This window comes from Orbicella faveolata, unplaced genomic scaffold, assembly GCF_042242905.1.
Source record: "Orbicella faveolata isolate gen_17 unplaced genomic scaffold, um_ofav_v1 contig_48, whole genome shotgun sequence".
Lineage (NCBI taxonomy): Eukaryota > Metazoa > Cnidaria > Anthozoa > Scleractinia > Merulinidae > Orbicella > Orbicella faveolata.
Window position 1 is genome coordinate 4,749,042 of NW_028301578.1, and position 13,459 is coordinate 4,762,500.

At 36.9% G+C, this 13,459-nt stretch overlaps 1 protein-coding gene across 1 annotated transcript in view; it reads left to right on the plus strand.

Moving 5' to 3' along the window:
* Nucleotides 1-366: 366 nt before the first annotated feature.
* The window catches only part of LOC110054793 (vesicle-fusing ATPase-like), a 26,302-nt gene continuing 13,209 nt past the window's right edge, over nucleotides 367-13,459 (plus strand). The window contains exons 1-13 of the mRNA XM_089281114.1: nucleotides 367-550; nucleotides 1,083-1,182; nucleotides 2,363-2,402; nucleotides 2,953-3,028; nucleotides 5,660-5,747; nucleotides 6,103-6,160; nucleotides 7,752-7,807; nucleotides 7,949-8,002; nucleotides 8,155-8,189; nucleotides 10,708-10,780; nucleotides 11,908-11,977; nucleotides 12,593-12,634; nucleotides 12,980-13,057. Coding sequence (XP_089137240.1) covers nucleotides 453-550; nucleotides 1,083-1,182; nucleotides 2,363-2,402; nucleotides 2,953-3,028; nucleotides 5,660-5,747; nucleotides 6,103-6,160; nucleotides 7,752-7,807; nucleotides 7,949-8,002; nucleotides 8,155-8,189; nucleotides 10,708-10,780; nucleotides 11,908-11,977; nucleotides 12,593-12,634; nucleotides 12,980-13,057 — 868 coding nt within the window. The 5' untranslated portion in view covers nucleotides 367-452. The remainder of the gene's footprint in view (nucleotides 551-1,082; nucleotides 1,183-2,362; nucleotides 2,403-2,952; nucleotides 3,029-5,659; nucleotides 5,748-6,102; nucleotides 6,161-7,751; nucleotides 7,808-7,948; nucleotides 8,003-8,154; nucleotides 8,190-10,707; nucleotides 10,781-11,907; nucleotides 11,978-12,592; nucleotides 12,635-12,979; nucleotides 13,058-13,459) is intronic.

Sequence of the window (13,459 nt, forward strand, 5' to 3'; positions counted from 1 at the left end):
TGTAGTTTGAATTTTAGTGACGTCATGTGAAAACCGGCAATAAGCAAAAAGGTATAAATCACAAGAATTAATTGTCAATAAGGGTCAGATCGGGCCACATCGAGTCTGATCGAATTGTATTCTTAAAAAGAAAGAAAAAAAATAGAAAAAAAAACGGATCTGAAAATGCGCTTCTGTTTACTTTATCCAGCGTCAGTGGATTTTTCCACTCTCTAAATCATAGTGACCCGAGGTAGGCCAAAAGAACCTCTTGATTTATCATTTTCGGTCAGCGGCCACCGAATTTCCGCCCAGAATAACCTCGTTCCCAGGGTCTCTAATCTTCCCGCCTTAACGGGTAGAGTGTATCCCGGGACATAATAGTGTGGTCTTACACCAAGCACTACCCAAATAAATGGATAAAATGGCCCCCTTGTAGTGAAAGTCTTCCTTTCGTAACAAGCAACGCCAAGATGGTTCAAATGAAAGTGATCAAGTGTCCGTCAGACAGATTGTCTTTAACAAATTGTCTTGTGGTGAATGAAAATGACTTCAACCCGGAGCGAGTCAAGTAAGTGACCTTTCGTTTTGTTTATTCACTGAGTGAAGACGTGTCTTAGCTTTGAGAAAGTAATGCTTATGTCAGCTATTAAAAATGTTTGAAATCAACGAGAAATTTTATACCAAGATTGTAGGGTAACGTATTGCTTTGGAATTGTGACTATTTCTTCGCCTAACTCGAATTACATCATATACACGTGTAGAACTGGTAGCAATTTAGCCGTATCACTCCGGTTAGCGAAAAGAATTGAGCGGTTTCTGGTCTATAGTCAAATCATTCCACAATATAGTTACTGTACTTCGTTCCACTTAACAATTAGATTATGAGCTCGAGATTTCTATGAGCTGATGGTTGTAAATTAATTTAATTTAAGGTATCATGCATGGTAGGTGAATTTTTACGAAAAATGCGGAATTTTTATTCCTCTTCAAATTGAGAAGACTGAGATAAATATTTTGCAAAAAGAATGGGAAAAAGCTTTTTTACTTTTTAAGGTGAAGATAAAAACTATTTTTGAATCTCATTAACCCCTTTTTTTCAGACATGTTGAGGTTCGGACCAGTGCACCACAAGGTTATGTCTTTACTATCAAAGTATGTGAAGATGTTCCACCAGGTTCTGTGGGATTCAGCCTCGTCCAGGTAATTAAGTACGATGTTTACATGTACTTCCATTTGCCATCAACTCCCATTATAAAGGACCAGGCCCTTAGGATTGTGACTGTATGTAAAGAAAATGTGGGATATTTATAAACAATAGTGTGAAAATCCGCTTGGATATTTGTCTGTGGACATTATCTGTCCAGAGAAGCAAACACTTTTCTGAGAGTGAAGCTCAAGGAAAACTGTTAGCTTTGAGGAACAGAATGATAATTTAATATTCTTTGAAAGGAAAAATATCTTTGGGAGCATATTTTCATGCCAAATATTGTGTTTATTATCCCTCAAATATTTAACACAACACTTGGGATCTTTTCAAAATTGGGAATATTGTTCGGATATTCCCCAGTTTTAGCTGGGGCATATTCAGTCATTTGATGCATTTAGACCAATTGAGTGCAAGCGAAAATGCTTGTTGGATTATAATATGTATTATTGGGAGATCTTTTCTGTTAGTACATTTTGACAAATTTTGCGATTTTTATTGACTTCAGAGGATCATTTTGCAGTGCCTGGCCCTTAATGAAACCGGTGTCTTTGATGTAACCTGCACTGTCAAAGTATACATGTACCCAGACATACCTTATATGTATGCTCACTGATGCAATGGACTTCCATGCCTTGGACTATAAGAAAAGTCTGCATACAGTATGAGCCAAATGGCCCATCAGGCTGCAGCTTGTCTTTGGTTTCTGTAGCATGAAGTGACTAGGAGTATTTTTAATCCCCCCTGGAGAGGATGCTAGTCCATCGCAGGGTTACTCCCAACACTAACTTCATTAGTAACCATTTATACACCTGGGTGGAGAGACGCACATGTGAGAGTAAAGCCTCTTACCCAAGAACACAACATGTGGTGCCAGCTGGGGCTTGAACCTGGACCACTTGATCAAGAGGCAGGTGTGCTATCCATGAGACCACCACGCCCCCACGCATTGTACCATAGAACCTATGATTTATGGCTTAAAGCCATTGTCTTTTTGTATGTGTTCTAAGTACATGTAAGATGTCCTCTCAGTGCTTCAATCCAGCCAAGAGTACAGTGTATGAATGCTTCAAAGTAACCTTTGATGCATCTAGTATCCTCTTAAGTAGAATGTACCCTCTAATGAATGCTGTGATGTACATTGTTTACTTAATAAAGATAATTTTTCTGTTGCAGAGGAAGTGGACTAGTGTGGCACTAAACAGTATGATAGATGGTAAGAAGTAAAGAATAACTTATGTTTTACTTGTACATTTATGGGGCTATAGAAAGTAGTTTTGTTTCTAAGTTCATCTAGAGTTTGTAGTTATAATAAATAACAGGTTGAGCAAAATTACAGTATATCTTGATTTGTCAGTGGTGAGCAGATCAATTATTTATGCCGGAAATGAAGGTTGAGGCAAATAATTGATCTGCAAGACATTGACAGATCATTTTGCAATAACCAAGTTCAATAATGATATTCTTTTATGCATCAATCACCAAGGTTTCTCTTCTCCTGACAGCTCAGGGAAGTGATCTTCCATTTTTCACCCACATGTACAATTATGCATGAACAGTTCTAATATTATTTGGAGCAAAACATATAGACGGTATGCATAGTTTCCTTTGCAGCCATTTTGCTTGACAACCCCAAAATGCCTGCAATGGAGACTAACAGTTTAAGATGTGTCTTGGGGACAATATAGTATTTGGTGCATTAATTAATCAGTCAAACTTCAATGATGAAAATTACTCTTTGTCTAATTAAGATAATTTGTTTTCAGTTGTTCCATATAGATTTGAGGAAGGATCGTATCTGTCAACTATTACAGTTGAAGCTGATTTCCTGCAGAAAGCAAGGTACACATCATTCTATAGATCTTTTATCTTTCTGTTATGTATAAGGGCAATTCCCTTTTAGAACATCTAAAATGTCAAAATTTCAAAGATATTTTTCCTAGCCCAATCATGCGTATTTGGAAAGAGGATATACCCTAAAATGTTCAGGAAATAAATTGCTGAAAGTTTGTTCTGTGGTAAACGGAAAAGAGAGGCTGTTGATTTTCAACCAATGAAAACCCTGAAAAAGTAGCTAGCAAGCCATCAGATTTCAAATTACTTATAATACTGGGACACATTTATCTCATCAGGATAAAAAACTCACTCAGCTCAATAGAAAATAGTCTTTCAATATTTTTTTTTTGCCACATTTGGTGTTCTTGTTGAATTGGCGTGAAAAACATTTCCGTAAAGGGCATTATATAATGTCCATAACAAAAAGAGGTTTTTTTTCTCTGCAAGTAAAAGCCAGATCTCTTTTTAAGCTAGAATCCTTTTTCAGTTTGAAGGGGCTGACAAACTATGGTGTTGTAAATTGTCTGTATTATGAATCGCTGGTACAAAGGCAGCATGTTATGGACATTACATTAGGGACATTACGCTACAGACATTATGTTACGGACATTATATTATGGATATACTAACTGCATGAAATGAAACAAAGTAAAACGGTCATGTGATCAGGGGGCAGTGAGAGCTGTCGCAAAGGAAAAAAAAACCAGTATAATAATGATTATTAAACTAAAAATTGACATGTACTGTACATGACCTTGTAATAATTAATTCCTTTGGGAAAGAAGGTTACATACAGTTGAACCTCTGGTTGCAACCACCTCTCATAAGCAACCACCTCTGCTCAGCGACCAGTTTTCCAAAATACATGTACCAAAAGTTTTCAAGTCGAATCACTATATAAATTTGGAACCTCTTGTAAGTGGCCACCTCTAGTAAGCAACCGCAACCACTTTTAGAGCTAAAAGTTTTAAATTTTCCTTTGTTTGTGACCACTTGAGTAACAGATAACGGAGCGAAAAGTGGATAATAAGGTGTTTTAACATTATGGTATTTCTCACTAGTGCAAGAAACGGAAGTTTCTCAATGGGAAGAACCAGATTTTTTTTCTCAAAATTGACTTTTTCATCACATGTAATAAAACATTGCATTGGCATTGGTGCAAGGGTTCGGTCTCCGCAGTTACCATAATTAATTTTTATTCTAATGAGGTAAAATTTTGACCCAATATGGTCTAAGCGACCACCTCCAATAAGTGACTACATAGACTTGACATTTTGGGTGGTCACTTATGAGAGGTTCAACTGTATGAGAAACTGGTCACAACTCAACATTTTCAGGTTAGTTTTTTTTCCACAGTTGAAGTTCTTGTTTAATTAGAGTGAAAAAGAGTTCTGTTACAGACATTACATGCAGTTTTATGTAATGTCGATAACGAAATGTGGCAAAACCAAAAGAGAGGAATACCGGTAGGTGAATTAGACCTGAACCTGATTTAGATAAATTTAACTGCTCTGACAATCTTAATTACCAGGAGTCCATTAACAAAGAAAAATATTCAATTTCCCACTTTAGTTGTTCTTGCTTAATTGGAGTGAAAAACAATTCTGTTACAGACATTACGGACAGGCTGAGCTTTATGTCTGTAACAAAAAGTGGCTAAGCCAAAAAAGAAATAAGCTTAGATCTGAACCTGATTTAGATAAAATTAACAGTTCTTACAATCTAATATACATGTATCTGTAATAACCAGGAGTCCACAAATAAACAAAAATATTCACTAAACCCTGTCTTTGAAAAGTATGTTTCACAGTGTAATGTCTGCAATAGCAACTTTTTACCCACAGCTCATAACCTAGCAACAGAATAAGGGTCAAACAACTAGATTTTATAAAACTATGAAGCAGCCATGTTCTAATTATTATAATAATAATAATAGAATTTATGTCTCACATGTTGATTCACAGGAATAGCACTGTCAACTGCAACATTTACACATAAAATTGGAGGTTGATTTTTTTGTAATGTCCGTAACGGAGTTTAAAACAAAGATATTGACAGCTTTTAAGAATGAAATCAAAGTTTTTGTTGATAGTCAAGTACCATGTGATGAATATTTGTATGAATTTTAAACAAAAACTACCAAAGAGAAGTATGTTAAAAGAAGTTTTATTTCCAAAAATTTGCCCTGGGAATGTAATGTAACCTGGAATTGCCCATAATTACTTGTTTCATCCATGGCACATGTGCCAGTGATCCATCTACTCACACGCCCCTCGTCTCTGATGCGAAAAATGTCTGGAAAGACTCATACATGTAACTGACTGCCGAGTGGGTCCATCTGGGACTTCTCCAAAATTATTTTAGAAAAAGAGAGAAAAACTCTTTGAACAGATGGAACGTCAACACACTTGTTGTGTATGGTAGGCTAGGTTGGCAAGCTGTTAGCCTCAGTACTAGGGTGCACGCTAGCTTAGTTATGATGTATATACAAGGAAAAACAACTTTCAAAATAAAAGGTTATTTTTGTTCTTGTGGTACGCTGTTGCATTAGTTTACTTGTTGAAACAAAACTGAGCAGCTTGTGTCAGACTATAATTTGAAATGGTTGTGATATGTGTCTCTTTATGCTCCATTTAGGGGCAACCAAGATGCTTATGATACAAACAAGATGGCAGAAGAATTTACACATTTCTTTCTTGACCAAGCGTTCTCTGTTGGACAGCAGGTACAGGAGTTCTGTAAAAAAATATCAACATCCACAACATCACTTTTGTGGTGTGATGGACGTTACAGTGATAAATTTAAGTACATGTCAGTATTACACCTGCTTAATCTTTCACTTTGAATTTTTTCAACAAGGTATACACAAAGATCAGAGCCATCGCCTTGTGTGCCACTTTTTTGTTCTTACCACATTTTGACGTCGTCTGTGATCTATTACTGAACTGATGCACAGCACCATAGAATCTATTAATTTTGTTAATCAGTAAACCCTATAAAGTCTCTATGACACTCAGACAAACAGATTTCAATTGTAAGTTGTTTAAACTGTGTATAATTTGTTTGATTTGATGAAACAGGCTGTGTTTAGTTTTCAAGACAAGAAATATCTCATTCTCACTGTAAAGAGTATGGAAGGTGAGTGTTGGCCAACATGAAACTGGCAGATCTCATTAAACTTTTTAATAAAGTCGATCGATATATTAATGTTCATAGGGTGTAAAGGAAACTTCGCTTGCCATTGATTGTGCAAGAATCGGTAGAATCCTAGCAGTAGCCTAACTGCAAAATCCTCTCCCCCCAGACTACATGTAGACACAACTTTCTTTGCACATTGTAATAAATTGTTGATAATTATTATTATTGACTTGCTCAAATATTATCAGGCTCAATTACCAGCCACTTTTTGGAGAAAGAGCCATTTTCCAAGCTTGGGGACTGGACCCAATAGAGTGGCAGAAATCGAGCCTAACTTAATTATAGTTATTTCTTCTAATAATAATTTTACTACATGTACTTCATTCTGTCAACTATTAAAGGTAAAGAAGAGACCTTTAATAGAAAGACTCTAAATTTCTGATTTCAAGATCTTTACATATTCAAGGTTAGAATGTAATGTTAAAACCACATCTGAAGAATTTTTGGTTTACTTGAGAATATGTCACTTGTCAGGTGTCAGGTTGTCCAAATCTTGAAAGGTACATTGTAAAACTCAAAAGTCACGGTTTTCAATCAACTGTCCATCAAATGCCTCCGATCATACTGAAAATAAACCGCAAATGTTATAATGGACCATTCTCTCTATTAAATGTGCCCAGAGAGAATTATGGTTACTTAGTGGTATTCATCAAAACAAATATCCAGTCCAAGATGATGAATACAACTAACATGATTCCCTGCAGGCACATCTCAGGGGGAATTGCCTGTTACATTTACATGTACAGTGTATGTGTATTGTAAAAATATATACACTGTACATCTCACTGCACCTGTACAGGTACAAGCTTACTGGCTTATAAGTCATGTACTGAGAGGGTGGGTACTCATTGCCGCACACCATAAAATCCCATGTTAAAACCCTGGGCCTATTTCTCGAAAGTTCCGAGAAGTTTTCGCACCTGAAAAGCTGTAGCAGAACCTCAAACCTTATCACTACAGAGCTGATTTATGCACACATTCTTAATATGAGCAGAGGTTCTCTTCATACAAGAAGTTTCAGCCGTATACACCCCTCGGTCTTTACGTGTAAGTACCAATTAACTAAAAATGGCTTTACAGGCACGATAAGTTTCCGGGGCTTCTGAGAAACAGGCCCCAGGTCTTGTGAGGGGGTGGGGGAGGGGTGGGGGGCATATAAGTGGAAAAAAAGGTTCATAAGGATGAGATAAAATGTTTCTGAGAAATGAATTAAAGGTACATGTAACATACCATAACATTAGAGCTATTACATTCTATGATACATTTATGGCACTTACACATTAGATGGGCTTATACCTAAAGGGGACTTATATCCAGAATAATATCTTTGTTAGCAAATAGAAGGGCTTATAACTCGGGGAACATTAATGTGGGATTTTGCGGTAGATTTTTTATCAGACTGTATGTTATGTTTGAGGGAGACGAGGGGGATGGGCTTGTTTGGATGGGGCTGGTACAGTAGAAGGTGGCTGGCAGTACATTGCATCACAGGCACTTATACTCAGACACTGAACTTTTCTCTTTTTTGTAGTTATTGATGTTAGTCTTCTTGGTGGTGCAAAGAGCAAGGCTTCTCAAGGAACAAATGTATGCTTTGAGTGTGATATATCAAGTACAAGTACTAATTGTATACTTGTAATAGTTGTGAATGTGGTTTTGCTACTTGTGATCTACTACGTCAGTATTTATCCTGAGGAATTTGATCCTGAAGTATGGTTATTGTTTTAGGTTTCTATTGGTATGGTTACAAGGAACACCCAAGTTCTGTTTGAAAGGGCAGAGGTATTTAAAGGAACATGAACTGAATATTAATTATTTCTAATTTGTTTTGAATTGTTATTTATTTCCTCTTTCATGCCTGATGCATAAGGCATATATACATGTACATGTATTTTAATGTCTTGTTTTCTTGTTTCTTTGTTTTTCTGTGCTAGGGTTCAGTGTTAAACCTAACAGGCACTGCTAAAGGGTAAGCTTAGTAGACTAGTGTTGACTTAATTATTTTGGTATAAATTATTAATGTAAATGCCACAGACTGTTTATACATGGACTTTAATTAGTTGGCATAAAACTTCTGTCTAGTAGGGAAACACAGCAGCTGCAGTGATTGCATATAAAAAGTTGTCTTCAGGACTTTACTCTTGATGTAAGCTTCAATCCCCCCCCCCCCCCCCTCCCCTCCCCCGCTCCCTCAAGAGTGATTTCTTTTTAACGTAGGTTAACAAAACAAAACAACAAAAAATGTGCTTGAAATGGCCTGAAGAAATTTCAAAGGATGTCTGGAACTAATCTTAGGAGATTTTGCCCCATCATTATTGGAAGTTTCTTATGGAATAGCAAGGCTGCTGCCTAACGGGCGCCCGGTCGCCTGAGGCGCCTAAGTTACGAGTGCGGGCGACTAAAGTTTTGTTCAAGGAGCCCGCGTGGGCGCCTAAACATGGAGTTTTCATTCCCATCTAATCTGTTCAATGACTTCAATCTTCTAATGAAATCGGCCAAAAAATCATTCACACAATAAATTAAACGGAAAACAACAGCTACTCTGGTCCTGTTTTGCTTTTAACACGAGAAATATGGGCCAAAGCACGGCAACAAAGTCTCTCTCCGCTCACAAACAACCGAAAACAGCCATATTTGAAAATCGCCCTACAATGCATTGCAAGCTCAGTATTGAATACATGCATGTCATGTATGCCAATGGATTGTGTCTCTGTTGATGCCCAACTGATTCCAGTTGCAAAATAACTACTTTGATAACAAATATTTTTGGAATTGGAGTGATGCTGCTACAGACATTGTATTAACAATTGAATAAGGATTAATTCTTGGGCTCTTTTTTTTTGTCCGATACTTTGGAAAACTTCACTTACCGTAGCTGTACTGAATGAATTTCTGTAGTTTCTGAAAGGATATTTATGACTTAAAAGTTGAAATATGCAAGTAGCTACAAGCCAGCAAAAAGAAAACATCATTGCAATTCTTTTTGCATACCAGGGTTTTATATTTTAAATCATCAAACGAATTGTCGTGGCTCCGCCCAATATACGAGAATATATTTTCTCCAAAGAAGCAGCCAATATAATGCAGTAATGCTGCCTAAAACAGGCACCTTTTGTTTATACTTATGTCCCTGAAGCCCGGGGAAGGAAAGCACATTTCAGTGAGGCCAAATTCAAACACCCCAAATGCCTATTTCATCTTCATTTGTTTTCATTTGCAGCTTGCATTTCATGATTTGTTTAGAATTGCTAAACTCAAAAACGAAAGAGGCAATATAAATTTTTGTAAAAAAAGCTGCAGCACTTGCATGGATACACCGATTATTGAATTTGTTTGACCACAAATAGTATTCTTTTTCAGTCATGACCTGACCACTTTGCTGAACACTTTATTTCAAAAATTTGATTGATAAAATAAACCATATTAGTGTCTCATGGAAAATCTCTGCCTCCGGACCCCTCCCCTAAATTTCCAAATTCACTCCCCCCCTGTCTTCCCCAGCCTCGCCAACCCCCCGGATTGACCACTGCAAATTTATTCTGGGCTCCTAAAAAAGTGGCTTGGGCTCCTAACTTTTAAAGTTAGGAGCCCAAAGGGCTCCTTAAAAATTTCCCTAGGCAACAGCCTTGAATAGTATTCCGCAATCCATTAGAGACAAACCATCTAAAAAAATGTTTAGAAAAGCACTTTTACGCTGGTACCTTGCTCAATACTAATGAAAACATTATCCTTTTCTTTTTATTAATAATCTCAAGTTATACATAACTTTTAGGGGCACGAAATTAGTTTATCTGGATGTGCCCCTCTCCTCTCCTTGCAATATTATACAATGTAATTCAATTTAAGTGATGTAATGTCTGTTTTTTGCATTTTTTTTTCTTCCTTACAAAGCACTATCGGTTACTATTTACTTTCTTTACGTTATATTTATATATCTATGTATTAGCTAGGTATTGGAGGAATAAAATTTAAAAAAAATAGTAAGTGTATTTGTAAATTTACACAAGCAAAGGCAGTATTCTTTAGAGGGAGGGTTTCACGGTTCGGCGCATGTCTCTTAATCAAAATACTTTTGTTCGCTTCTTATCATAGTTGTCGTTTTAAAGACCCCACTCAGATGTAGTTCAGTAACATTTGACGTGCTACTGTATACCTGTAGTTAGTCGTGGCAGAATGATGGATGACCCAAATTCTCAGAAGATTTCAGTGGGTTTTAATGACACTGTCAATCATTGAATTTAGTTTTGACCCAAATGATTTATTCTACGGTTGATGATTTTATGGCTATTTGAATGTGAAATTAGGTAACTTGCTTACGACTAGTTCATAAACAAGGAAAAACTGGGCCTGCGCCAAAAAGCATGCACAGGCGAATAAAAAATACAGACATGCACCAAACCGTGAAATGATGCAGGTTGATAAACAATATTTTTAGGACTTGCATCAAACAATTCAGGACAGTGTGGCTTTTGATTTTTACCTCTCAGAAAAGCTGCCACACAGTCCATTATCAGCAGGGACTGGGACTTCACCAAGCTGGGAATCGGAGGTCTGGACAAGGTATGTTTTCACACTGCTGATGAATATCCATCATTAACAAAACATATTATTTTTCATTAATAAATATCATATAATTGCCAAGTACATGTAAATTATTATTTTGTAATCATTTACTGGGTTATCTTCATGTACTGTAAATTGTAAACAATTTGGATCTGCTTATTAACAAGCTGCCTCACTTAAAGGAGCTCAGTCACAGTATTTTGAGCTATTTTGGCCAAATAAAAATTTAGCTTTAAATGGTAGGAAACCTGCAAATAACAGTTAAAATAAGATAGAGAAATACCAAAGAGATAATGGCAAACCATAAAGGAATGAGGATAGCTAAGGATGGAGAAGATTAACAGGGATTACAAGCGATGAATTTAAAAAATTGAGGCTACACTTTTCAATATGAGCAAACCGTGACTGAGCTCCTTTAAATGGAAGGTTGGTGCCTGGGGTATCCAGGGACTTCCACTGTGTCCGGCCAGCCTCCATTTAGAATACCTCCTCCTTAACAAGAAAATTTCCACAACCCAGCCATAAGTCCCATCAACACTGATTAGATCAGTGAAAGGAAAAAAAAAATCAGAGGGTGGGGTGGGGGAAGGCTTGACAACAACCACTACAAAATGGCTCAGGACTGCTAACAGAATAAGCACTACAAAATTGCTCAAGAACTCAAAAGATCCAGCCTTACATGTAACATAGTTGCAACCATCCACGTGAGCCTGCACTTGTGAGATCAACTGCTGACTGGAAAAGCCAGCTACATTGTAGATGTGTGCTTGCGGTGGTTAACTTCGTTAAGTTGTTATATTTAACTAAATTTAATAATGCCAAGAACAATAGTTGTGAATTTAGCAGGATATTTGGAACAAATGTGGATAAGAGCTTGATAATATTTATACACATCCCAAACCTGAAGACTAGAATATCACTGTTAAACAGAAGTTATTGAAAATTTCAGTTAAGCTGCATTGTGCTTATGATGCATGTTATAAATGGTGTCAGATAAAACGTAAAAGACAGTCTCTAGTATTAAATTCACAATTAGATGCTGTCTCCTAACCAAGATGCTTACCAATTTGTATTCTTTTTGCTTTGATATCTTCAATTATATTCCTCATTTCGTTATGAAACAGGAATTCTCAAACATCATTAGAAGAGCTTTTGCCACACGGTTATTTCCGCCAGAAGTTGTGGACAAATTAGGCAAGTGTTTAAAGACAGTTGATGCACATCATAAGGAAGAGTCCATTAATTTTGCATTCTACATGTATATTGTAGAATTGACTGTAAAAACTTGTACGTATAAATGGTTATGCACCCATATACATTGTACTTATTAACCAAAATGTAGCCCCCAATTTGCAGTTCAAAGTTACAACATACATGTATACTTGCATTGTAGACATACATGTAAATGGCATGATTAAAACTTACAGTTAAGTGGTAGGTAGGCACATCCCAAATTTGGACCAGAGATTTTAGGTATTCTATGTGAGCTCTTACGTTGACTCAATGGAGAGAAACATTACTGCTGATTTCTTAGAGGGACTGTTAGCCTGTGAACAGGTTTCCTAGTAGGGTAAATTATGGCAAATAATACTTGGCCAGCAGAGCCAGCTGAGTGCAGTCTGTTACCTACATGTCATGGGATTGGACTGGCCAATCCTTGGTAGAATGCAATGCAGTGCACACTAGTGGCCAAGAGACAATTGAATGTACTGTAGTTTGAAGCTCTTAAGGTGAAACAGATGCCATCTCTCACCACAAGGGAAACTGTCAATGTTGTAATTGTAACGTTGTCTTTCCTTTGTTTTTTAGGACTCAGGCATGTCAAGGGAATTCTGTTATTTGGACCTCCAGGTATGCATGTTTAAACACAGTGTAACCTGTGAATTGAATACATGTACTGTACCTTTTAACCAGGGTTGATCCATATCGTGTTAACCTTGAGCTCTGACAGGAGTTTCATTAAGCTTTTCAACAGGAGGGCAACTGATTCTTCAAAGGGGGCCAAAACTAACTTCTTTATACATGTATGTGTAAGAAGAACTTTCCTCTAAATGGTAAAACCAGGCAAGCAAAATCATCCTCCCTGCTAGTCTTTTTGCCCAGTGTCCGGCCCTTAAAATGAAACCCCAGCTGGCTCTAATCAGTAATTACATGAAACCTTGGTGGACTAATAATGGAACATACTGGTTTGCTTAGGTACTGGAAAGACACTAATGGCCCGGCAGATTGGCAAGATGTTGAACACAAGGGAACCAAAGATAATCAGTGGACCAGGTAAAATTTACTTCACCATGCATAATATTTATGCTGTGTTCCAATAAACATTACAGGACTGCTTGGAAATCTTTGACCAGCCTTAGTGATTAACAAATTTTGTCCTTATCTGGGAAGGCAGATAATCAAAAGGCTGGGTTTGAGTGCCAGATATCAACATTGGGTTAGGTTCTTATCAAAAGCTTATTAAAAGTGTTTGCTCATAGTTTTGACCTTGACCATGGGCAAAACACAGCAGTTGTTTACTTTTGTTTAAGTCACTACATGTAATCAATACAAATGTAGAAACGTTTCTGTTGGAAAATCAATCAATCAATCAAAAACTTTATTAAAGTATTTAAATTTAGCTTGCTGACAGAAACACCCCTCTACCAGTTGGGGGACGGTTAATTAAATTAGAAA